The sequence below is a fragment of the Xiphophorus hellerii genome, chromosome 24, assembly GCF_003331165.1.
Source record: "Xiphophorus hellerii strain 12219 chromosome 24, Xiphophorus_hellerii-4.1, whole genome shotgun sequence".
NCBI lineage: Eukaryota > Metazoa > Chordata > Actinopteri > Cyprinodontiformes > Poeciliidae > Xiphophorus > Xiphophorus hellerii.
In genome coordinates this window covers 685,250-712,806 of record NC_045695.1, presented here as the reverse complement: position 1 = coordinate 712,806, position 27,557 = coordinate 685,250, and the positions used below count along the sequence as shown (strand labels likewise).

The 27,557-nt window shown below is 36.7% G+C and overlaps 1 protein-coding gene across 2 annotated transcripts; it reads right to left on the bottom strand.

Annotated features, from left to right (window-relative positions):
- Nucleotides 1-13,307: 13,307 nt before the first annotated feature.
- On the bottom strand, nt 13,308-21,901 carry LOC116716144 (glutamate receptor ionotropic, NMDA 2B-like). 2 transcript variants are annotated; one of them, XM_032557019.1, is made up of 3 exons: nt 20,894-21,898; nt 16,569-17,571; nt 13,308-15,575 (listed from the first exon to the last, which is right to left on the bottom strand). In XM_032557019.1, the coding sequence occupies exons 1-3, from the start codon at nt 21,125-21,127 to the stop codon at nt 15,184-15,186; spliced, it is 1,629 nt and encodes a 542-aa protein (XP_032412910.1). In that variant the 5' UTR covers nt 21,128-21,898; the 3' UTR covers nt 13,308-15,183. The 2 variants fall into 2 exon arrangements, with proteins under 2 accessions (XP_032412910.1, XP_032412909.1); XM_032557018.1 differs by having other exon boundaries at nt 13,308-17,571; nt 20,894-21,901.
- Nucleotides 21,902-27,557: the final 5,656 nt, after the last annotated feature.

Here is a 27,557-nt window from a genome sequence, read left to right as displayed (position 1 = left end):
TATAAAAAAAAACCCTATAAGATTATAGTTTCTTTTCAGCAAAAGGCCACATAAAGCTTTGTTCTTCTCTTCGTATCCTTCTTTTCAAAGGACAGCATCTGACTCCTGGTCATGGCCCCTTTCTCTGTGTTGATGGTGTTGACGTTGGTTGCCACAGCAACAGAGGCCCGAGCAGGGCAGAGCAGTGAGGAGAATGAGTTGGATTACGGGTACTGGAACTACAGAGAAGGAGGTATAAATTTATGACTTTCAGAGTCCATAAATCACAGAGCAGCTAAATGAAATGCAGCAAAGTGTCCAGATGAGCTCTTTGATATATTCAGACATGTCGTCTGAATGGAAACCTGATGGTGTCCTGCTCTGGTTTCAGCTGACAGTGTTAACGTGGCCTCAGTGCGCAGTGTGACCAGAGTTTTGGACGCCTGGGGGAAACACATATTCAGGGAGATAAAGACTTTACTGCACTCTCAGCCCAGCACTCTGCTCCCGGACTACTCCAGGTAAATTTTAAAACAGGGGCGCCCCAAGGAAGTTTTTGACAGGGTGGCCTGATATGGGTCCCGGAAACACTGAACTTAAAATTCAGGAGGTTAAGTTGCTTTTAACATATTTCAGGCTGATTGAAAAATACTGTCATACTGTGCCTTGCAACATTATTCATAACTTTTGAAAATATTTATATTTTGTCACTTTACATCCACAAAGTTTATGGCATTTTTTATTCTATTTTTTTATGATAAACCAAAACAAAGTAGCATATGTTTTTCTGTACAGTGTGGTGTGAACTTGTATTCAGCCACATGAATCAATGCTGTATAGAAACACGTTCCACTGTGGCTGTATCTAGACATTTTGTCTATTAATACATTCTAAATAGTCCAAACTCAATCTGTCCATTTGTGAAAATTTATTCAGAAGTCATTGCACAAATTCTGGACTTGGTCTGAACATGTATATTCTTTGATACAAATCTTTGCACTGTAGCTGTGGTTGTATGTTTAGGGCTGCCATCTTGCTAGAAGCTAAACTTTGGTCCTAGGTTCAAGTCTTTTGTGGTCTAAAATGTTTTCTCCCAGAATTTCTCTGAATTTAGCTCAATCCATTTTCAAATAACCTCTGACCAGCCTCCTTTTTCTCATGATGGTGCCACCACCCAGTTTTACAATTAGAGAGGACATAATGTCACAAGGTTACAGATCAGGCAAGCGAAGGGGAAGTCATTTACATAAAAATATTATATTAGATCCTATTTAAACACTGTCTGGAGCTGCACCAAATTAAACTCCCTGTCCTATTTCCAATTTTTACTCTTTGACTATATAAGTATTTCACACGCTAATGTGTAGTAGAGTACCAAACTCTATTGCACATTAATTTATCAGCTTGCATTGTCACCATTTGGAGCAACTGAGCACCCAAACTGTTGCTGTAAGAAAATGGTTTCATTTTCTTACAGCAACAGCAGTTTCCACATGTTTACTCAGTGTTGTTTAAAGGAAGTGATGCAACGCAGCAGTAAAGCTGCCTCAAGCTCAGGACTTTTTAAAATATGTGACTTGGTTAAAATTTTAAATTAACAGATATTTTCCCAAGAAATAAACAAAAGCAGGCCTCATTTTTAAATATTTAAGATGTTATTTGAGGCCAAATTTAGAAGAACTGTTTAAAACAAAAACTCTTTTGATGACACAGGGACACAGTGTCAATATTACGTAAAAACAGCACTGCATTTTTTGGTATTAACTCTCAGCTGATCTGTTCAAGTTCTTTAATATATTTTATTTTTGTGATGGGGCAGCTCAAATTAGGAGATGTTTTTAAAGTAGAATTAAAAGAATTCATAGGTTCCACATTTTCACTCTGACACAAAGGTCAGGTCTGTAGAGGTTTTTAATCTTTCATGGGCTCTTTGTACTTTGTTTCCATGGATCCACATGTTTTTGTTTTCCTGAAGCTTTTCCAAAATAATTTTGTGATTTTCTCTGAACTTTAGCTACTTTTACCTCAAAGTCAGTCCAACACCTGACTGTTTTCAGACGAACATTTTAAATTTTTTTTTCTTTTTTTCTAATTCTTTCTTTTGAATCATTCAGATATAAGATACTCCTGAATTTATTGGCTGACTATAAGATTAAAATAGAAAATAAACAAATATATCTAAAAAATAAAGCACTCACATAAACATGCAAGTAGCAGTTAATGGTTTTTTTTAGGCCATGGTTAGGAAGGTGCTTTGTGTGTGACGCTGCACCTCCACTGCTCTTCCTGCAGGGTGCGCCCTCTGTCCGAGTCTCTTAACGACCTCTTTAGGGAAGTCTCCCTGCTGCGCCATCGCATCGCCGAACTCTCTCATCGCCTAGCAACGCTGGAGCCCTACCTCCGTCGCCACGGTTACCGCGGGGATGACATGGCGGAGGCGGGAGGCGGCAAAAGGGCTCAGATTCTTCATGGGGAGGCCACCACGCTCGCCCGGTACACCCCTCAGAGCAGAATGATTGCGAGGGGGGACGGGGTGATGAGGAGGAAGCGGGTGAGGGTGGTCAGGAACAGAGGTGCTGGTTCAGAGTGAAGGACAGAAGACTGGACCGAGGGAAGAAAGTTTTACATAATGAACAGTGGAGGGTTTGTATGTGAAAGTATGTGTAACACACTCAAATGCAATCCTGAGATTATGAGTTGCCATTGCTTGACTCAACAAACTCTGTAAAACTCAATAATACGCTGTTTGTTTTAGTATGCTGTATTCCAACAAGTTCCAGTGGCAGGGAATGTAATTTCACAGCTCCTTTATTCACAAATGTGATGAAAACAAACATTTAATTTTCCTACTAAAGGACGTTCAGGATATTTGATAACTAAAATACCCAAAGATCAATAAGCTACAGTTGAAAGACTGATGAATTTTCTTGCTTTTACTGTTATCATCAATATTATTTTGAGTGGTTCAAATCTCTAATATCTGCTCGAAGCATGTCTGTCTTTGTTTCTTTTAAAACACTTTTGAGAGTTTGTTGTCTTGTTTTACATTTTTGTATTTTAAAAATTAAACCAATGAAATGAATGTATGGATACAATCAAATAGCTTCTGTCCTGTTTGTTTCACTTAGACAACAAAGATATAATGAAAAGTAGAATTCGGTTGCAGTTTCCTCTGAAATAATTTTGTAAATAAACTCAATGTATTCATTTTATGTTCACTTGTAGTTTTTCTGCAAATAAAAATGGTGGAATAATTCATCTAATCAAAATCTGTTTCCACTATTTCCAGAAGAGCTGGTGTCTTCCGACGATGGAGTGCAAAGAAAAATCATTGCCAGCACTACAAACCTGTTATTATTTTGTCAACTATAAACATAGGAGTGTATTAAACTTGCTTCATGTTATATGTTAATTATATGTTGGTGATTTTTAACCCTTTAGAGTCAGGATGTTAATTAAGTTGTACAGTTTTGAATTAAAAACAAAAACACAGTTTTCATAAAATACAGTTGATACTTTTGGTAATTCTAGCTAGACTAAAACAAGAGAACAGTCTAATTTAACCTCAGACGGTGAGGAAAAAAGTGTGTGTCTTTTCATTCATTCAGTGAATGTAAGCTCTTGGTTTTAACTATATATCTGCAGGAGAAATTGCTTATTAGAAATAGGTCCTGAGTCGATGATTGGCAGCGACATTGATTTTAGTCCATCATTCGCAGTCTGGAAGGCCTAAATAAAAAATGTCAGCATCTTAAAACATGTTGTAAAATATCATATATTTATATTCTTCCAATTTAAGCAACTCAATTTTCACTTCTGTCTGAAATTTTAATATCAAGCATTAGTTAACCTCTGAAACTTTACTGTAAGTTAATCCCTCAAAGACCAGCATGCTTACATTCATTTTTTTATTTTTTTAATTTATTTATTTTTATCTCTAACCTCTATTTTTTTTCTCCTTTTGCCTCCATCTTTCTCAGAAACCCCAGGTCTCAAAGGGGGCTGTGAACCTCAGTTTGAAAATCACTGATCTAATGAAAAACCCAATCTATTTGTGATATTAAAATGTTTTCATATATGTACATTACTACTTGTTTTGTCCCAATTTTCCTAAAATGTTACAATGTGTTTATACATTATGCACTTTGAGGGTCAGTAAGGGCAGATGATACACAGCAGAGAGATAATCTATCAACTGGCATCTCTCATTAAATTGATAGTAAATGTTCCCCTTCTCAACACGATTTCCTTAAAGGATAAGGTGACATTTTTTTCACACATCATGGAACAGGTGATGAAATGGTCCTCAGGGAATGAGCTGATATAAATCTTCAGTCGTCTGATTGAATCAAGTCACGGATTCCTTTTTAGGATTGAAGTGCTTTCAGATCTGGCTTCTTCTTGTCCCCCTTTTGTTTTGTTTTTTTAAAGAAGTAAAAGATATATAATAAACAAACAAGAGGTGGAACTGTTATAAAATAAAAAGGAGCCATTATTGGTAATTCTTATAATTTAGAATAGCAACTTTAGGTTGAAAATTGGTGCATTAGTATGGAAGGTCAAAAGTGCCACAATTCAGTATCACAAATGACACAACATATTATCTTTAAGTTGTGTCATTGTATATAGACTGTGTCTGTGTCAGTACAGACCAAAAGTTTGGACACACCTTCTAATTCAATGGGTTTTCTTTATTTTCATGACTATTTATAAGGCAAGAAATCCCACTTATTAACCTGACAGGGCACACCTATGAAGTGAAAACCATTTCAGGTGACTACCTCTTGAAGCTCATCAAGAAAATGCAGAGTGTATGCAAAGCAGTAATCGCAGCAAAAGGTTGCTACTTTGAAGAAACTAGAATATAAGGGGTATTTTCAGTTGTTTTACACTTTTTTGTTTAGTGCATATTTCCACATGTGTTATTCATAGTTTTGATGCCTTCAGTGTGAATCTACAATGTCAATAGTCATGAAAATAAAGGAAACTCATTGAATTAAAAGGTGTGTCCAAACTTTTGGTCTGTACTGTATATATACAGTATATATATATATATATATATATATATATATATATATATATATATATATATATATATATATATATATATATATAAACAAGAAATACGGTTAGCAAAATGTTTCACACCTCCAGCAGATTAGATTTAAAACCAGAAAGTTGTTTTTTATAAGGGAATGAAAGGGATCTCTCAAACAAAATAAAAAACCCAGCATAAAATCAGATACTGGGGTTAAAGATAAAAAAATTAAAATTATTTAGACCCTTATTACGTATATCCTTTTCAATTACCAATGGATACATCTTTTTCATTGGATTCAAGTCGGGCTCTGCCTGGGCCACATTAGTGTTATTATTACTTCTAGTCAGAAAAAATATGATAAAGCATATGATAAATTCAATAGATGACTTTAAGCAAACACCTATCAGGGTTATGAATAAGTTGGGTTTGACTGTAAATATTTCATTATATGTGTTATAAATTAAATGTGTCAATGAAAAAAAATTAGTGATAGGAAAATCAGGGATAAAAAATGCAATTTTTAAAAATTATTTAATGATGATAATTTAATCAGCCTCGCATATTATTTAATGAGCATGGCCACACTACTCTGGTTAGCAAGGTTAACCAATCAGATGCTCCAATAGGCTTATTAAACCATAGTGATCATTTAAAAATGTTCACTGCTACATAGCAGCAATATAATTATAAAGAAAAATAATATAATAATGTAAGAAACATTTTAAAAAATGTAAATAATTCTTTGTTGAAATATTGAATCAAGAATAGAGTTGAATATTGACTATCACCACCTGACTTGTGACATCAGAACAAAAAGAGATACATTGATTGCAAAAGCAGAGTACATGTTTTTATTAATTTAACTTAAGTTAATGCAGAAAAAAAAACTTTAGTATAGCATATGAGTATCAGTAATATAAATTGGATGTTTAACAAAGAGTGACAGTGCAAGTGCTATGCAGTGTAAAACACACCCAAAAAAGCTGAAACATACCGAAAGTAAAACCAAGCACCTGTCTGAGGAGCAGCTAGGTTTAAGTAGTAGTAGTCAATTAGCAGCTGATTCAAGACTACTCCAACTTCAGCTGAGAAACAGGCAAACGTAAAGACAGGGAAAAGCAATTGTCAGATGACATATTTATTTATTTAAAATGTTATTTCATTAAAGACTTGTATACATCATTATTGAATAATTCAGAGGATTAAATTGTGGCACTTTTGCCCTGATTATACCAACAATTTAACAGATGGCCAAATAGTTCCAACTAGCTTGGTCTTTGTGAAATTCTTATGAGACCTTTGACCTCTCACTCTTATCCGTCCAGGCTTAAATCCCAGCCCGGCTCCACAATCCGATAATGTTGTTTCTGCCACAGGGTGTCAGCCCTCACCTGCTGCTGTGCTCAGATCTGACAGTAAGTCATCATCATCAAAAAGGATGAGGACTTACTGTCAAAGTCAGCAGTGACCCTGCTGGGGCGTTATCTTCGAACATAATTTTAATATTCTCTTTCTTTACGGCGATACTGTGTGCTTCTGTGTGCAAGTTTGCGGGCAGAGGCGTTGAAGTTTACACTTTCATTAAAACTTTGCCAAATGTTTCTACAGCAACAAGCTGCTCTCCTGCAGACTGTCACCCTCTCCGCTGCGTGGCCTGGTCCTCAACCTTCTTCCTTTGCTGTTTCAGCTTCTTCTTTCATACTGTAAGCTGTATATCCCGCCCACCCTCCTCCAGACCCTCCTCTACTTACTCACTCCTTCCTCCATGCGGCTCGGTGTGGGCGTTAAGCTCAGGCTGTTCTTTCCATTTCGGTACTGTATTGTCAATGCATTGTTGCATCCGATCCAGTGAGGATGCTGCGGGAATACTGTATAACTCTCTCTCGCTGCCTGTCTCTCTTTCTTCATCCCTCCTCCCTCCCATCCCTGGGAAAAAGAGCCAGTTGCTAGGTAACACTTAATTGTCAAGAAGTAGTTACATGTGTTTCCCTGCATCCTGAGCTTGTTGGGTTTCGCGTAGGAGCCGAACAAGTGAGCAAAATAAACAGTTTTCCTTCCATCCTTTGAGAAGAAGATGAAAGTTTCGAAACAGATCAGAGGACTTGCTTTTCTCCAGCACCCCACCTTGTTCTATGTCACCACCCAGGACTGCAGATGTTAAGGAGTCTCCCACCCAATCTCTGTGCAAGGCATTGGTACTTTTTATCCAACCTGCCAGTTTCTTTAAATAACTCCTGTTGCTGGACAAGACTTTCACAGTGAAGGGTGAGTCTGATGAGTGAGCGAGGTTTGGGAGCTTTGATCTGTGCTTCTCAGCTCAGTTTGCATCACTTTCCTTCTCCATCAACAGATCGACTAGCTCGCTCTGTCTTTTTTTTTCCTCAGGTGTTTTTACCCAAACCCTCTTGTCCATTGACGAAGAGTCTTCCAAGAAGAGAGTCCAGGTTAGTGCAGCAGAAAGAGGGAAGCAAATGAAACATAAAAGAGCAAACGATAACAGCTACTGTTTCTAATCACACATAATGAAAATTTTACTTAAACCCCTTTATCTCATTCAATAGAAATTTAAACAAACAATTGAGTTTTTGCAAAGTAATTGAAGACATTCTTTTTTTCTACTCATTATCTTTTCAATTTGTTTATTCAAACTAAATATTAGATACCAATTTGCAGTAAAAATCTACGGCAAATTAGTTACAAATTATAAATAAATCAGTTTTTAAACATTTAAAGTGACCAATGTCTTACAAAATAGTCAATCTGAATCACTGTATGAGATATCTCTTAGAGTTTATAAAGCAGTACCAGCTGATTTTAAAGCTTTACATTTGAATTATTTCTGACTGTTCAGACCTGATAATGGCAGCCACATGTTCCAACGATTTACCAGGTTTAGTTGAGTACAGACATTCAGAGGTTATAATGAAACATAGTTGAAGGCTCTCAAAAACGAGTCACTTAGAAAACATAACATTTCCCGCTGTCTAAACACATGGAACCACAATCATCACATGCACTCTGGAGTGGTTCTGGAAAATCCTATTAATAAACCCTGGACCTCAATGTCTTTCAAATACAATGGCAACTCAATCACACAAAGAAACCCCAAATGAAATCCTGAAGTGGTGCAGCTCCTGAGTGAGACAGAGTTGACGAAGAATAAGACGTTTGCTTTCCTAATGCAATGAAAATTTCCCTTTATCCCTATAAGATACTCTGGCCAGTTGGCCCTTGAAATGTCTGACTTATCAACAATCATATTATAGTCATATTACCCTCACAAGGTTTTAATGGAATTAGTGAATATTTCATTAATGGCAAATGCTTCTATCCAGTTTATCTCTTGTTTTGAGGAAGGTTTTAGTCATTTAATCAAAATAAGGTTCTAATTTGGAAATGAAATGTCTAAAACTGGTCTGACTATAATTACTTATTGAAAATATTTGCTGTATTATGGAATACAAAAACTAATGATGGTACTGCATAGTTCAACAGGATTCTATCAAGACAGAATAAAAATGCTAGCAGTTTCCTAAAAGCATCCAAAGTTTTGTTGGATGGTCATTTTACATACAAGCTCAAATAGAAATAAAAGTCACTTACACTTTGGGTAAATTTCAACAAGCTTCTGGCATCATTCTCTCTGTTTGATAACCTCTATTCTTGTTAGAATTAGTTAAGCTAAAGTAAATTAGCCGGTTTCACAGCACAGGCCCACCCTTCGAAGCATAGTGGATACTGTACATTCTGAATATGGTTGAGGTCAGCGCTTGAGGTAAACCATTCAGGAAGTTTAGTGTTAGCCTTCCCAAAGTTTTGATGTTTATGATTACCTAAACGTGGCAAATGTTTCAACTGTCACTTTGAGACAAGGGAATTAATTAATGTACAATTAAATTTAAAAGCTTGAAGCTGCATACAGAAGCCAAATGTTACTTTAGGAAAGAGTTTTGCTCAGAACAGACAAACATTGAGCTGTTTGGCTACAGCAATCACCAACATCTTTAGAGGAGTCAAGTCAAAGCTTTTTTTAGGCCCAAGAAAACTGCCAACTGGTTAGCATGGTGGTGGCAGTACCATGCTAAAGGTCTTTGCTTTTACTTTGTTAAAAGTGGATGGAATAATAAAAAAGTAAGATTACATCCAAAATTTTTAACTTTAGCTCAAAGCAAAAACTTTGTTTTGTTTGGTTTTTTAATCTAGATACAACAAACCCCCTCTTCCTCCCCTTCCAAAAAAAAAAAAATACCCAAAAAAACTTGTTTTGGAGTATATCAAGCTTCTGGAAAGATATTGAAAATTTATGAGCTATGGTAGACCATAAAACAGTTTGAATGATCTCAACCATATCTGGTGAAAAGCGTGGTCAAATTCAGCCAAAATGTTGGCAAAAATCTTATGGTTTCTCTGCAGTTTGCTGAAGGACATTTATCTAAATAATAGTGGGGCACATGTATATATTTGAGGTTATATTGATACTTTTAGCCTTAAAGAAAACCCACAATGAATTTAAACATTAGCATCCAACTCTTCCCTGTAAGAAAACATTACAAAATCATTCCATCACAAGAAAAACAGTTCAATAAATCCTTCCAATCCCAAAATAACTATGAAGTCAAGTCTGATTTTATATAAACTGCCCAGAACTGTAAGTGAACTGCAAACTTTTTTTTTTTTTACAGAATTGTCAATTAAAAAAAATACATATATATATATGTAATTTTACTAAGCCACATAAACATTTCATTTCACAGTTTCACAGTTTGAATAATGGTACAAATAACATTTTATTTGTTTGCAATTTACAAGTTATATGAAGGTTTTAACAATGTTACACATTATGAAAACAGGATTGGCAGATTAAAGCATCAGACAATGAAAAGGCGAGTCAGTTGAGATTTCTTATTTTTTATTAATACTCAACACCTTTATTCCAAAGAGACAGAAGAATAATATTTCTCAGCACTTATTTTCACATTGACTGTGTTTAATCTCGTTTTCAATATTACTAAATATTCAATCAAATCTGAAATACTCTCTTCACACAAGTAATATCTCTCCATACAAAAGAATGCAAGGATGAACTAGAGTTTTCTTGTATGTACACTTTTCACAATCTGTACAGCTCAGGGATGAAGTTCGATCCTCTGCAGCAAAACACAAAAAACCGAAGACTTTTCTTTTTTAAGACAAAGAGGGGAAAATAGAACAGCTCTGTAAAAATGTCGATTGTGCTTTCTGTTTACCAGTAAATGAAGGTCCTGTACATTTTTTTTCTTTGAGAAAAACATCTTTTTTAAAGACCAAATCAAGAACAAAATGAAAACACAGACCTTCACTCATTAAATATGTGCACTAAGTGTAATAATAAATCATTGCACAATTCCTGGCCTGAAGTCGTTACAAAAGCACTTTTGTTGAAGGGATGTTGACTAATCAAAGATTTATCCCAAATAGATGTACTCTGTTTTTTGTTTTTTTTTACAGTTATTATCAAAAGTTCATGAATGTGAGGTAAGATATTTACATTTCATTTTATTGTACATGTACAACAAACAGTCTCACTCACGCTGCCTCTCTTCCATATGAGCACACAGAGGTAATCAAGCGTATGTATTCAGGCACATACAATAACAAATAATGATTTTTTTTTTTAAAAAGGGAGAAAAGCAAAAAAAAAGTAGAGGTTATGAAAAAGAGCCACTTTCTTAGTGACAAAGAATCAAACCAAGACCTCAGCTTAGAAGAAAAGTATGAAACAGTCAAGAAAACTGGTATTTAAATCACCACAATATGACCTTTTTCATAAAAAAAACATATATATATATTTTTCAATTAATTCAGCCATGTTTTTGTGAATTTCAGCATGAATTTCAGTCTTGGATTGGTATTTTCTCTTGCAGAAAAATAAAATCAAACACTCACACACATCTACAGAACTACACGGATCATTGGCATCAGTGAAAGTGATGTGACTCCAAAAATTGTTTTAAAAACACCCGTCACTTTTGGGTTAAAAGTCAAGATAAAAAAATTAAATAAGAAAAAGAAACACATACATGCAAACCCATACAAACAGTAGAGACCTTAAGTATCATACATACTGACTTGTCAGCCAAGAGAAGAAGAGTCTAGAAAGGTTCTGAGGGGGCTTTACGAGTTAATATCCATTCAGTCACATTGTGCTTCTGTATTAGATCTAGCGTGGGTAAAATGACTGAATATGCATGTTAAATGGCAAAAGGAGACTGAAAATATATATCAATTTTTCTCTTATTGTTAGTAATTTTACAATTGTAGATTTGGTAGGTGTCAAAATCCTAAAAGCCATACCGTTTTTATTTTCTCTTATACAAAAGGTACTACATGTTTATATACCTCATTCTCATATTTTCCCAAAAGAGTCCTTTGTCCTTAATGAACAAAGGACTCTGGATTTCAAGCCAAAATTCACTCAAAGTCTAAATATGTGACATAGCTTTACAGTTCAGCAAAGGACTGTTTAAGGCTATAGCTTTTTATATTTTGGTAGCTAAAACTATTGGACCCACAACTTTGAACAACTAGTGTATCTTTGTATTTGTGGGGATAATCTACTGCCCGTAGTTAATTTAGAAGCTGATTATAGATTTTGTTTTTCTTATGCGTTTATGTGAAATAAAGACTGTAAAAAGCACAAAAACAGCAAGCCAGGCTCAGTTTAAAGATATCAAAATGTCTGTGCGAGCACTGTATTTTAGTAAGCAAGTTGTGATTTTTCCTGTTTTATTGTTTTTTCCTTCCAGTGGCATTGGACTGTAAAGCCCTTCAGTGCTTAATAGATAAAAGCAGATTTTATCAGCATTTGGGTACTTTTTTGACAATTCTTGCAAAGTTTCAGTTTAAGTCTCCAGAGTTTCTATTTAGTCTGAAAAATGACTTTTCGCTATAGTATTTTTAAAATATGGATAAGTGTTTAAAAAATATGTATGGAGAAATATTTATATATCCATCCATTCAGTCTCTGTTTTTTTGCAGTTTTCCACATTTACAGCCTGATTCTAACAGGAATGACATAAATTCATAATGAAGTTTTTTTTTTCTTTTTTAAAGCATTGAGAACTTTGGGAGTTTGAGTCTGAAAGATTACATCTGAGCAAGGAAATAGAAAATATGCACAGAAGGACTGCAAATCCATCACAAGGCGCGACATTTTTGCACCTCTGATCATGCAACTTATTCTTGTATTCAATGTGTGTACAGTGGTTTGCTGACCTCGGATAATGCTGCTAACAACTTGTTTATTAGCTACACGTTGTCCGTATAAGTAGATGTTTCTCAAATTAGAAAAAGAAATAAAACCTTAATGGATTCCATGCTGACTTGAAACAGACTGTCAGGCAGCTGTTTTGTTTCTTACAGTTTATGTCTACAGTACTGCGGTAACAGAAAAAGTCCTTGTTTTCTCCAGAAAGACTGACTTTCTGACTCTTGTCTTCTGTGCAGCCTTCTATCACTTTTGTTAGAGGTGGCATCTTTATAGGACTTGCACTTTTCCACTTACACAGCTTTTGAAATCATCTAGACCAAATTTATCAGACAATGTTCTATTTGTCCTCACACTATCTATGTAATCCAGTATAGAGTGGGTAACAATTGTGTAACAGATGTTTTATTTCAATTAATTTCAGTTAATTTAACACAATGGTAACTCTTACCCTTGTTTTGCACCCACTCATTGCCAGTTGTCCTAACCTAATTCCAGGTTTCATGACTTTCAGTACAAGCCAATGGTTACAGGTTTATTTCTCCTGTGGTTAAATGACTTGTAAACATTATAAAAAGTATCAAAATAAAAAATCACAAACCTGCTCAAACCTCACATACCCTAATTTTCTTTGAGGATTTTATTCTACACCACATTTCCATTGATTGTGTTTCTAATTCCAATTTTGGTAATAATTTGTGAAGCACAAGAAATTATGACCCCAGAATAAATACCAAATAACTCACAGTCCTGATACTGACAGACACTGTTAGACAAGAGTTGCTGCACAAAGTGACATCACCAGCCACATGGCTTCTGCAGCCTCTGACACTGAAGCCGCATGAGACTCTTAAAATAACTTATAATAACCTATTTTTATATAATAAAGCTAATAAAAAAGGCTAATTGTAGCAGATTTTTAGTGCTTGAAATTTTTTTCAATTTTTTTTCATTAGGTTTCAAACTGAGTAAAACCTAAAGACATATTTTAGATATTTTATATTAGAGCTTTTACAGAGAAATTGCAATGAGTCAATATTGGTATCAGCAGGTAAAAGCATTATAAAAACTAAAGCCTAGAAAATGACAACATTTTGATTGTTTCATCTGCAAAAGTAAACACTTTGCAGACACCGACTGAGAGAACAGCTATGGTCTATTTTTACCATTATCTTCAAGAATTGGGGAATAATAAAGCAGCCATTTCCTTAAAGAGTCAATGGTGTTGGAGTCCCCCTGTCCCAGCACAGGACAAATCATAATGTTTGCTCATGTGTTTTTCAGTTACACAACTAACATTACACAACTAACATTTGGATCACTCCTTATATACTTGATGTATAGGCAGCAATATTTTGCTCTTTTTTTAAAACTTGCAAACAAAACTATCTTATTCAATATTAATTAGTAAACTTCAGAGGTGCTGGACAAGTCATTTTACTATCTTTAGAAAAAACCAGAAGGACTGTTATCTCACTCTTTCCAGCCTTTATTCCCATACTGGCATGTGGCTGTAGTAGCCTCGTTATCTTTATGCACTCTGAAGTTGCAATGTGTCATTGCAACTTCACTGATACATTGCAACTAAGTATTATTTCTGATTTTACTTAAAATAAATGTGTAACAATATTTTTTGTAATGTATAAAAACAGTAAGTAATGCTAGATCTCTGTGGTTTAAGCGATAAAGATTATATTGACTTTGGTAGTTTCTTGAACATTTCGTATAAGGAGCTTGGGTTCAATACATTATTTAAATAAAATAAGTCTCCCATAGTTATGTTAACTGAAGTGTTAAAAATAAAGGAATGTTGTAATATATTTCCTCTTGATCTAATGCCCATGGTGTCTTTCAATTTGTTCATTGCAAGCTTAGTTTAATGGCAGCAGATGAAACTAAAACTATAATATTGAATGTTTTTCTCGTGTATCTTTGCTCCCAAATCAGTTGACTGATTGCAAGAGGATCTTCCTATCAAAAGAAAATGGATAGAAAATCAGTGTAAGTCCCATTAAGGCACATCCAGCGCAAATTGAGAAACCCTTTTGGTACTGGCGAAGCAAGTAACAAAAACCGCAAATCAGTATGATGATGTTGATTCTGCAGTTGAAAAAAAAAATTATCACAAATTTAAAAGTACATTTAATGCTCTCAGCTTATCATGCCTCTTACATACAATTCACTGCAGTCAAAGTAAGAAAAGTTAAAAAAGTAAAACATGAAGAATTTATAGGAAAGAAGATACAGAAAACCAACAAATATCAGTGAACTTGTTGCCCAGCCTCCTGTAATGTTGGCGAACTAAGAAAGAATTAAGATCATACAAATATATAACATGAACTATTTCAATAAATCAAATAATGATAATAATAATAGTAATAATAATATAAAACAATACAAACTGATCATCATCATTAAACACTAGAATAATATTCAATAATATTATTAACATCATCAATACAATTATTGTTAGTTTACCCTGTTACTTCGGCAGAAGTGTAGATTTCTCATTCATGATTGTATATCAGTTGCTAAACAAAATGTTTGGACAGACTGCAGGAAGGAGGGAAAGACCATAAGGATGTGAGGAGAGCAGAGCCTGGAGAATTGATCTCACCTTTTCCCACTCCCTCCAACCCTCCTTTCTCTTCCCTTCAGATCGCTCAAGCGTTGGAGCAGCACCAGAATCCTTTCGTCTCATTAAAAACTTCTCTCACTTTGAACTTTGCCAAACTTTATGTGGCAGAGGCCCCTGTGTTTTGTCCAGAACCTCTCCTTTTAGAAGACCGAGAACAACACACACTGTTGTGTACCCTCATTCTCTTCACATAGAGAAGTCATTAGCTTTTGTCCTTTTCCACTCTTTTCTTCACCCACTTCATCTTCTCTATCTCTCCCTTTCTTCCTCTGACCAGTCTCAGACATCTGACTCAATGCTCGAGAGCTTTTCATAAACGTGTCCATTGGCACCATTGAAGGGTCTCTGTCCCTGTCCCAGACCTAACGTGTCCCTGCCTCCGGACAGCAGTTTGTTGGCCCCGTGGTGGTTCCCCATGGGCCCTCCCACCCCACCCAGGCACAGCTCTTTGGGGTACCTTGTGGCCACATTGGACATCACCCCAGCTGTGGCAGATGCGGGCAAATAGGAAGTCGCTCCCATGGAGCCGCGGAAGTCCCCTCCTCCTCGGCTGTTGTTGAGAAGTTGCTGCTGCTGCGTCTGTGGCTTTTTGATGTAGTACGGTTTGGCACCGTGTAATAGACACTGGTCGTCACCGAAGGTTGGGATGAAGGGGTTCTGGTTCACCTTATCTGGGTAAAGAGATTTAGACAAGGAGTAAGTCCCAGCCCCTCTGTTACCACCACCACCACCACCACCACAGCCCCCTCCTCCCATCATATTTCTGTCTCTGTCCCTCAGGTCTCTCTCCCCCACTGAACGTCGATGCAACCCACCTTCTCCTCCACGGTACAAACTGAAGGAGGACCCTCCTGCTGCTCTATCCCCACCTATTCCTCCAAACATGGGAGATTCCCTTTCACCCGAATATCTCTCAAACATGTGTGCATAGGGACTGGGGCCCTCCATGTAACGGTCTTTTTCTTTCAAACTCACACTTCGGGGCTGAACAAACTGCCCGCCAATACCGCCTCCAACCCCACCCATGCGACCAGCTCCCTCTCTCTGCAGATCTACAAATGTATCATAAGAGTGCTGCCTCCGTAACACCTTCCCACCTGGCCCTAGTTTCCTGCGCTGTGTCTGAGTCGGTGTCTGACTAGGTCCTATGCTGCTCTTCACACCACTAAAAATCATGTTGTTATCCTCACTGATGTTATAAAGGTTGCTTGGCTGTATCTTGCAGGAGTCACAGCGTTTGCAGAGCGTAGCAGAGCTGGGGCGACTGCCACTCCCCCCAACTCCACTAGCTGAGCACGTGCTGCCTCCTCCTCCACTGTGATGACAAACAGTGTGGCAGTTACGACACTCCCAGTCACCCCCTGCTATTCCTCCCCCTCCAAGGCCAGAAACTCCTTTCTCCCAGCAAGTATGAGCCTGTTGCCCTGCTGACATTCCACCAATGCCACCTTTGCACTCTGTTTTCTTCCCTTTACCTTTGAGGAAGTCTTCCACAGGCACTAAGCTTTTACAGATACCACCACCACTACCACCGCCTGCACCGCTTCCTCCACTTCCACCCTCTTGCTCCCACTTGGCCTTGCCCTCCTTGGAGCGGAACTGGTCCGCATAGAAATCCCTCAGGTTGTCTTTGTCTTTGCGGAATATGTAAGGTGAAGAATTACCCGTTCCTCCTCCCCTCTTCCGCTCCAGGGGAGGTGAGACCGGGCGGTGTGCCAGAGGCCCATGGGGGAAGTGGTGGTGGACGGTGTGGTGGTGGGGTCTCTTCCTGAAGGCGTTCAGCTCTATCTCGTCCTGCTCCCGTCTGACCTTCGCGGAGGCTGGCCTCTTTTTCAGGCTGTCCCTGTACTGCTTACGCCTCTTGGTGCTGCCCTCCAGGTTTCCATAGGTAACAGTGTGCGTGGAGATGTCCGACACATCAGAGCGAATATTCCCATCGTCACCCCCTGAGCCTCCCCCTCCCCCACCACAGTACCTGTCGTGTCCCCCGATGAGCCCAGTGCTGGATGCTCCTCCTTTGAAAGAAAACCTCCCGTAAACATTGCTTCCTTTGAACCCACCCTGATTGGTATCTGCAGCGGCGTGGCCTGCAATCAGGTCAAATTTACTTGTATTCCTGTGAGTCATTGAGGGGCGGGGCTGGGTGGTGAAAATGGGTGCTACCCCTCCCCCCAAACTGTCAGCATCGAACATGCCACCTTCCAATGAGCTAGCGCTGCCTAAGCTACGCGGCCTATTGGGTGGGGGGCCGGACATACCCAGAGCCGAGGCCGGGTGGTGGTGCCGGTAATGGTCCTGGTAGAGGTTGCTGTCCTTCAGGGGCATGTTGCCAAAAGTCCTCTCCACCTCGCTGATATAATCACTGAACATGGGATCCTCTGGAAGATAGGGCGGAGCAGACTTACAATCTGCAGGGTGACCCACCAGGCTATGCCGGTGCTTCTGGATATCATAGATGGCCGCTTCACGGCTACTGTGGCTATACTCTAGGGCTGCATGTGGAGAGCCATTAACGCCTGGGACTGCAGTCATGTCCTTAGCAGTTCGAAGTAACCGTAGGATGTTGGAGTGGGTGTTGTTCATGTTCTTCTTTATGGTAGAAGATGGTGAGTCAATGGTTGACTTGTTTTCCTCGATATGTACCCCATGGATGCAGCTGTAGATACCCTGGAGAGTGAAAATTGAAGAAAAAGAGGGTAGAGAGAAAGACAGGGTGAGACAGACCATAGGGGGAAAAAGAGAGTGTGAGCAAGGTATGAAAGGAAACAGTAAAATGAGTGGAAATAGACAGAACCAGAAAGATTTTAACAGAAAGAGAGAGAGAATCACAAACATCAGACAGAGGCAAACAGAAACAAGAGAAGTTAATGCATTGCCGTCTTCTCTCTGACTATGAATATGTTTACTCTATTAAAAAGTTATAGGATCTAAGTTCATGAATGAATCATCTCTGGGGAACAATATGGACTGGCTTAGCTGCAGTTCAAGGCTCGGGAACATATAACAGACCAGGTATTCACTGAGCAGATCAGTGTCTTGATTGATGCCACACAAGAAGCACTAAGCTTGTGGTTTTGACCACAAATCAATAGGATTAATCAATGTAATCTGAATTCACAGTACATCGTTGCTACACAAGAGTTCTACATGTTCCCCTACACTAAACAGTAAAATAAATCACTGCCAAGGAGCTCCTTTTAACCTTCTTTATATGTGAGAAACTGATTAAATAACGTCTGCATAAACACATGACGCATAACATTATGACCACTGAACGAAACAACAGGATTTGCAAACTATTGGTGGGCTGGATATATTCAATGGCGACTAAACATTTTGCCTTCAAATTTGGTCCTTAAGAATCAGAAAAGACGAGGAAGTGTAAAAATGTAAAAGAGCTTTACAAGGGCCATATATTATGCCTAGAGGTCTGCAGTGATCAGTGTCTATGAAAAACAGTCAAAGGAAGAAATAGTCGTGAACCAAAGACAAAGTAATGAAAGGGCAAGTATAGTGTTAGACTATACACACCCTTTCATGGACACAGCTTTACATTATGTCTGTTCTATTTTTCCAGAGCATAATGCACCATGCCAGAAGACTAAACTAGTTCAAGAATGATTTTTAGGACCACAACAATTTTGAGGTATTAACTTGAATTCTGAAACGTCCACATCTTTATCCAATTAAGTGTCTGTGGAAACAAGTGAATATCACCTTATAGATTTTTAAAGGAGGCATCTTAAACTCCAGTACATTGCTGGTAAATGTTGCTGGTGTCTTGTAACAATTAGATGTGTAACTGGCTCACTAGATCAAACTCAAACAATTGATTAGAGCCCTGCCATTGACCTAATTATTTAATTTGACTGTAACAGGGAGACATGTTTAAAAGCTGCTGGGAAATGGCCTTTAAGGCTTTGAGTTTGAGATACCTAAATTAAAGGATCTGTTGCTAACATTCATGTGTGCAAGATACTACAGCACACCTTCCAAGGTCTAGTAGAGTCCACATCTCAAAAAGTTAGCCATTTTGGCTGTAACAGGGGTCCCAACACACTGCTAGGAAAGTGGTCATAATATTATGTCTGATAAATGTAATCTGCCATTGCCCAAAAAAGTGTGTGGCTTTTGATGAATGGTAAAATGGTTAGTTTGTTATTGGGTCAAGCAAACATGTTCTTCAAATACAGGCTGCGAGAATCTGGTCAAGGCGACAGTCAAATCTGAAAGGTTGACGACACACTGCCCACCAGCGAGTGCGCTGGCCAATGCTCCTCGAAGGCGTCAACTTGTCAGAAACAGTTTTTGTCTGTCTCTTAGTCACTTTCCACATCACTGAGCTGCATTCATAATTGTTAGCCATCAACCCTCTTTTCTCTCTTGGCTTGATCCCCCCTTTGTATTTTTTTAATCTTGGTTTCAGGGTGTATTGATGAGCGACAGCTGCTCCAATGGGGCTGTCTGTCTTTATCTCTCTTCATCTACTGCTTCTCTGGCTGAAAGGTAATGGGACCGAGGTCGTGAGCACACTTCTATTTTTCTGTCACTGGAGTGATTGTTTATCACTTCTTCTGTTACCTGATCTCTTTAACTCTGTCAGTATCAATAGCTTTTCACTGCCATGCTACTGTACTTGCTCATGCGTTCCACTAAAACAAACTGCATTTAAACTATCATAGATGTTTAACAATCTTAGATTGCTGCTTCAGTCTTTAGCAAATATGTCCTGAAACAATTGTAATTGGTTGCCCTTTCTGAACTGTGTCTTTGATTGAGAAGGAAGTACTTCATCAAGCAAAATCAGTTTCTCATGTTTTTCAAAGCAATCTCTGTCTAAGGTCCTTCACTTTAGTCAGTGTGGGTGTAAACTAAATGACATTACAATTAGAAAGGCCTTGCTTCTTAACACATAAATACTGGTGGCCTTTACTCCAGCAACCAGCTATGAATAATTCGTACAAAGCAATTCTCTGCCTCCTGAAAGGTAACATTATGCAAATCAAGCACAATAGAAGGATCATTTATATGGATCTAATTTACTTGTGTGAACTGGGCAAAGACTAAAATGTTTTTTTCTCTAAAGCTCCTTTTCATCTCAGCTAACTATTCCACAATTCACTACTTTTCACCAAACACTTTCAAGTTGGACCTGAGATGCCTCCTTGTCATCTTGTGTGACCTGTGTAAGGGCTGTGGTCTCACAGACTGCTGCAACATTTGCTTTAACTATATAAACACAGATGGGTGTGGTTGGATTGTGACAGGCTAAAATACATTAAAGAGTTTGTAATTCATCTTCATGTCCACTGACTGCTCTAATATACAGACTTCTAAAATAGTAAAGTGTATATGTACCTCAATTTAGTACATATATTGTGCCAGAAAGTAACTTTCCCCACAACCCTACTTAGAGATGTGTCTAAAATCTTAAATCTTAAAATTATTCCCCCATAATGTCATACAAAACAGTTTAGAAAATCTAGCATTTAATTTGAGTAGATGAGATGAAGCCAAACTGTTTCTGCTTCACATCTGATCTTTCTCACACTCTGGATATTTATTATGCCTACCTTAATTATTTGGCGACACATTAGAAAGTTTGTTTGTCTTTTCTATTTGTTAAGCACAATTATTTCTTCCCACTGAAAAAAAAGTTAATTTTTTATTTTTATTTTGAGATCATACCGCTGCAGTAAAACCTTTGAGGCTTGATTTACATCTTTACCAGATGTGCCAATACACCAGCTAACCTAATAACAGCAATTCAGATTTTTAAATGGTTTTTATGTGAAGTGAAAGATAAATATTGTGTATTTTTAGCTGTCTAGACTAGTAAAAGCTACAGGTAAACCAGATGAGTCATCACATCCACCTGACTGACTTGATATACTTCAACCATGGCCAGTGGCTTCAAAACAGCTGGTCTTGTGATCTTTCTGTCAGGAGGACAAAGGTCAGAGCTAAAATAAAATCTGGGAACACTCACTCTGCTGATGGAGAACGTGACCCCGGGCTTCCCCGAGCACACGCCCATGAAGCAGAAACGCAGCTGCCAGTAGAACAAATGTTCACAGATGAAGGTGATCAGTGACAGAACCATGGCAGCCCCGAGCATGTAGAAGACCCCTGCCATGTTGTCTACGTCCAGCTGGCTGCTCATCACCTCGTTCTTCTCGTTGTGACAGATTCCTGTCAGCCACAGGGCCTCGAACTCCTCCATATCACCTGGAAATATGGTCACAAAGGAATCATCATAGGGATCATGTGATCGACAAACTTTATTCAGTTTGTCTCTTAATTAAGTAAAAGGAAGAAAGAACTGCACAGTGCACACTTACATACATGGAACAAATGTCATTTTGAATTGCTATTACTGATTGCCCAGAGGATCGTTACCATTAACAATCACTTTGAAAAGGCTTGAACATTTTTGTCAAGTGTAACCAGAAGATTTTGGTTACTGAGACCAAAATCTGCTGTGATTTTGGTCTCAGTAACAGAGATCTTTACAAGGTCTGATCTTTATGCCCAGATTGATGTCTAGGGTAAAGTCTTTTTCTCTTGGGTTCAAGTTATTCTCCCAAACCGAAGTGATAGAATCTGAAAGACATGTTACAAGCTATGATATACATCATTATCCTTCAGCTTATTTTCACAAACGAACCTTTAAGATTGTCATCTTTTGCTTCAGATTCAATTAAATATGTAAAAATGTTTGTGAATCATTTTGAAAATGAATAAGGTAATACTTTTTTACCCCATTAAAATTCTGAATGGGCACATACAACATTAAGCACTCATTCACACAATCTACCTTTTAACTTACTTTCGCTGCTAATTACATAAGAAAGATTGCTTATGAGGTATTGACTCTGAACTAAGTCTATAGGCCTTCAAGCCCAAGACTAAGTAAGGTCTATTTTTTGCAATTTGTGCATGACTTGAGTCATCATCTCTATGCAGCAAAGTGTTTTTGTTGACATCCATTTTATAAAATAAATTAAAGTGAAATTGAACATTTCAAATAAAACACAGAACGGGAATTAATTGGTTCGGCCTGCAGCAAGCTTCGATATAAAGAGATATTTTTTCCAAATAGATGCTTTGAGTTATGCCATCTAAACAATATGTCTTTGTTTTACACCAAGCGATGTAAACCAAATGAAAGGAGCTGACTATGCATTTCATAAACTAACAATCTGTCAGAATTAAAATCCATTTAATCGCCTATGAATCTTTTCTTGTACTATCCAGCACATCCATCTCCACCAACAAACCCTCTCCTTTTTGTTCTTAATTTACATTTGCTCAGGTATAGTTGTTCTCAGGCTGTTGTTGTGAAGACACTGCTAAAATCCCGCCTGTGCACACATAACACGAAGCTCTCACCAAGACAAAAACAGGACGCGACAGATGTGAGCAAACATCGATGAGTCTGATCTTCTAACCTGGATTTCTCTGTGTAACTTGACATCCAAACAACCCACATGAAGTAATGAGGTAATGTCTGAATAGTTGGCCTTATGTACACAGCAGACAAAAAAAAATTAAGAAAGAGTAGTGCACACATGTCTTTATTAATGTAACAAACATGCTGCATGCGTGCACGCGACAGTTTCTAACAATGTGTGTAAAAGTCTGAGTCAGTGTGACGCTAAGAGATCTAATCCATGGTGAATGTGTTCTCTGTGCTGACCTATTTATCCATCACACAGGACACAATGGAAAGTGATAGCACCTTGAAGGCCACCGTCTTTGAACGAGTGTGTGCGTGTCAGCATGCTGCTCTGCATGAGATGTGACAGGAAGTAAGCACCAAGACATGAATGGCTTGCTGGAGTCTCAGAGGGCAAAAGTTCACTTGTGGAACATTTGTTTCTTTTCTTTTAAACTCCTGAGAGACAACATTTTAAAATGCTGCCAAAACACCAGCTGATAACACTTTTAAAGGGGTTGGTATTATGTGAAATTGACTTTTTTGAGCTGTATACCATGTTATAATGTTATTCCATTATTAAAAACATGCATAACAATTGCCGCAAAATCAGTAATTTTTGGCAGCAACAATCACAAAAAAAACCATTGCAACATCCTGGAGGGACTGATTAAGCCAAATAACATCTACAATAGAGAGCCAGAAAAGGTAGAGGTGAGTAAAGCCATCATGAGAAAAAATAGAAAGTACATAGCTGTGCCCTTTCTACACATGCTGTGTCAGCCTTTCACACATACAATTGTTCAACTGCCTGGGCTGCCAGTTCAAAGAAACAACAACAATGGAGTCAATTTTGTCCCTGCTTCAGAGACAGGTAGACAAGAGTAACAAAGGACCAACAGGTCTACCTTTAACATGGACAAATAAATAAAATACAAGCATGCCTGTTGTATAAAATGGCTAGAACACGAGATGTTTTGTGTGACCTCAATTACAAATGTGTTAATTGAAAAACAAGAACTCATATTTTAATGTAAACAAAATATTACACAATTAAATGTTTGCCATTTGTGAAGGTAAATAGTCAAAGAAGATTAGGACATGAGCTAAAATACAATGAAAATCAAGAATGGTGATTTAAACTTCTAGATCACCTGTTAGATCATGGTTACAAGACTTTACAGTGTGTTAGTCACACACTTCTTAGACTTCGTTTTTTATTACACATCCATTAACTTAATGTGAGGTTTAGTAACTCATGGATTACTGAACACCAATAAGTCAGGTAAAAATAAAATTACTGGTTGAAAACACACTTTGTGCAATTTGATGCAACATGTATTTGTAGTTCCACAAAAGAGGCTGAATTTTAGAGGTGTGTCACATTTGTGGGTTTAATGGATGCAGGAATGAATTAATTGGGGGAATTGATTCCCCCAATTAATTCATTCCTAAAGGAGAATCATCTTTATGACTCACTGCTAACAAATTTTAAAAAGCCTATTTATTTTGTAGAGGGCAGTTTTGTGTCTTATTTTGGAATACCTCATTGCAAAAATAACTTTTGAACAGGTAGACGGCTAGATAATGTGTGTTATTAGAAATAAACTTACCCCCAAATAATGCTGCTTATTTTTATTAGGACTATATTTTCAATTGAACTAGTAATAAAACCCTTAGGTAAAGTACACATAAAGGTTAAGATATTTAGTTCATATAGCAATAATACTAAATACTATTCCATCATATGAAATATTCAGATTTCTGCGATCATTTTGGGCTCCACTGAATGAAATAATTTCTGAAAAATTCTGTTAAAAATTTTATGCTCTTTCACTGCTAAATAATTCAAACTTTAAAATCTAGTCATATCCTTCTGTTTATTTCAGCTTTTTTATATCTTTTAGAGATTTAATAAAATCCCTTGTCAAATTTTTTGCTTGCATTATGCTCCTTTTCTACAGTTTTTCTCCTTTCCTTTTGCTTTGTTTTGCTGCTTCTGCCTATTTCTTTCATTTCAGCAAATCTTCTGCAATTAACTTCAAATGCTTCTGCAATTTTCACTGAAAATATGGAGCTTACAGCATTCACATTGCATTTTCGCAAAAAAGTTACTTTTTAAAACAGGAAATTAAAAACTGTCTGCTACTTGAAAACTTTCAGGGGGAAAAAAACCCATTATTTGTCTGAAGTTACCTGATAATAATTTACTGCAGGTTTATAATCAACCAAACAAAATTATGCCATAATTGAGAGTGATGGAATTAGATTGTTGCTAAGATTGGCTTGGTTAGTCACAACAAACAAAAGCTCTCTCATTTTTCCACACTGTATCATCATCATTAGTCACAATTCTGCAGCCAGTGGATGCTAATGGGAAATAAATCAGACACTCAGACAGCCTGTTACATATGCATGTTGAAATAATATGTTCTGTTATAGCAAGACCACAATAACATATGAGATGATGTGAAGGTAATAATTTATACAGAGATAAATGCACTGGATATCAGAACATCAAAACTGTCTTTCTGAAACAAGTGAAGAGATAAATAAAACATATTATATATATTGTTTATATACAGTACAGAACAAAAGTTTGGACACACCTTCTAATTAAAATGGGTTTTCTTTATTTTCATGACTATTTATAAGGCAAGAAATCCCACTTATTAACCTGACAGGGCACACCTATGAAGTGAAAACCATTTCAGGTGACTACCTCTTGAAGCTCATCAAGAAAATGCAGAGTGTGTGCAAAACAGTAATCACAGCAAAAGGTTGCTACTTTGAAGAAACTAGAATATAAGGGGTATTTTCAGTTGTTTTACACTTTTTTGTTTAGTGCATATTTCCACATGTGTTATTCATAGTTTTGATGCCTTCAGTGTGAATCTACAATGTCAATAGTCATGAAAATAAAGGAAACTCATTGAATTAAAAGGTGTGTCCAAACTTTTGGTCTGTACTCAGTTCAGAGCAAAAGTTTGGACACACTTTCTCATTGAATTCAATGAGAAAGTGTGTCCAAACCTTTGGTCTGTACTGTGTATATATATATATATATATATATATATATATATATATATATATATATATATATATATATATATATATATATATATAGTGATTTATACTGCTGTCTTTTACTTTTAAAGAAATCTGTTAACGTTTCCAAACATGTCTTTTCTGAATAGTACATAACATTTTGAAGAGTCCAAACTTAATTCTTACAGAGAATCTGTGGAAGGAACTAAATTATGATGACAGTATGGAAACATCCAGGCCTATAAAAAGTATATAACTCATTGACAATGATTATTTAACTACAAGTGGAAATATGCACTAAACAAAAAAGTGTAAAACAACTGAAAATACCCCTTATATTCTAGTTTCTTCAAAGTAGCAACCTTTTGCTGTGATTACTGTTTTGCACACACTCTGCATTTTCTTGATGAGCTTCAAGAGGTAGTCACCTGAAATGGTTTTCACTTCATAGGTGTGCCCTGTCAGGTTAATAAGTGGGATTTCTTGCCTTATAAATAGTCATGAAAATAAAGAAAACCCATTTTAATTAGAAGGTGTGTCCAAACTTTTGTTCTGTACTGTATATAAACAATATATATAATATGTTTTATTTATCTCTTCACTTGTTTCAGAAAGACAGTTTTGATGTTCTGATATCCAGTGCATTTATCTCTGTATAAATTATTACCTTCACATCATCTCATATGTTATTGTGGTCTTGCTATAACAGAACATATTATTTCAACATGCATATGTAACAGGCTGTCTGAGTGTCTGATTTATTTCCCATTAGCATCCACTGGCTGCAGAATTGTGACTAATGATGATGATACAGTGTGGAAAAATGAGAGAGCTTTTGTTTGTTGTGACTAACCAAGCCAATCTTAGCAACAATCTAATTCCATCACTCTCAATTATGGCATAATTTTGTTTGGTTGATTATAAACCTGCAGTAAATTATTATCAGGTAACTTCAGACAAATAATGGGTTTTTTCCCCCTGAAAGTTTTCAAGTAGCAGACAGTTTTTAATTTCCTGTTTTAAAAATAACTTTTTTGCGAAAATGCAATGTGAATGCTGTAAGCTCCATATTTTCAGTGAAAATTGCAGAAGCATTTGAAGTTAATTGCAGAAGATTTGCTGAAATGAAAGAAATAGGCAGAAGCAGCAAAACAAAGCAAAAGGAAAGGAGAAAAACTGTAGAAAAGGAGCATAATGCAAGCAAAAAATTTGACAAGGGATTTTATTAAATCTCTAAAAGATATAAAAAAGCTGAAATAAACAGAAGGATATGACTAGATTTTAAAGTTTGAATTATTTAGCAGTGAAAGAGCATAAAATTTTTAACAGAATTTTTCAGAAATTATTTCATTCAGTGGAGCCCAAAATGATCGCAGAAATCTGAATATTTCATATGATGGAATAGTATTTAGTATTATTGCTATATGAACTAAATATCTTAACCTTTATGTGTACTTTACCTAAGGGTTTTATTACTAGTTCAATTGAAAATATAGTCCTAATAAAAATAAGCAGCATTATTTGGGGGTAAGTTTATTTCTAATAACACACATTATCTAGCCGTCTACCTGTTCAAAAGTTATTTTTGCAATGAGGTATTCCAAAATAAGACACAAAACTGCCCTCTACAAAATAAATAGGCTTTTTAAAATTTGTTAGCAGTGAGTCATAAAGATGATTCTCCTTTAGGAATGAATTAATTGGGGGAATCAATTCCCCCAATTAATTCATTCCTGCATCCATTAAACCCACAAATGTGACACACCTCTAAAATTCAGCCTCTTTTGTGGAACTACAAATACATGTTGCATCAAATTGCACAAAGTGTGTTTTCAACCAGTAATTTTATTTTTACCTGACTTATTGGTGTTCAGTAATCCATGAGTTACTAAACCTCACATTAAGTTAATGGATGTGTAATAAAAAACGAAGTCTAAGAAGTGTGTGACTAACACACTGTAAAGTCTTGTAACCATGATCTAACAGGTGATCTAGAAGTTTAAATCACCATTCTTGATTTTCATTGTATTTTAGCTCATGTCCTAATCTTCTTTGACTATTTACCTTCACAAATGGCAAACATTTAATTGTGTAATATTTTGTTTACATTAAAATATGAGTTCTTGTTTTTCAATTAACACATTTGTAATTGAGGTCACACAAAACA

Excerpts from the sequence above, each read along its gene's own strand:
- LOC116716144 (XM_032557018.1), bottom strand. The coding sequence starts at position 21,127 with ATGGAGGAGTTCGAGGCCCTGTGGCTGACAGGAATCTGTCACAACGAG. Across the intron at positions 17,572-20,893 it reads TCACGTTCTCCATCAGCAGA|GGTATCTACAGCTGCATCCA; the intron begins GTGAGTGTTCCC and ends TTCACTCTCCAG.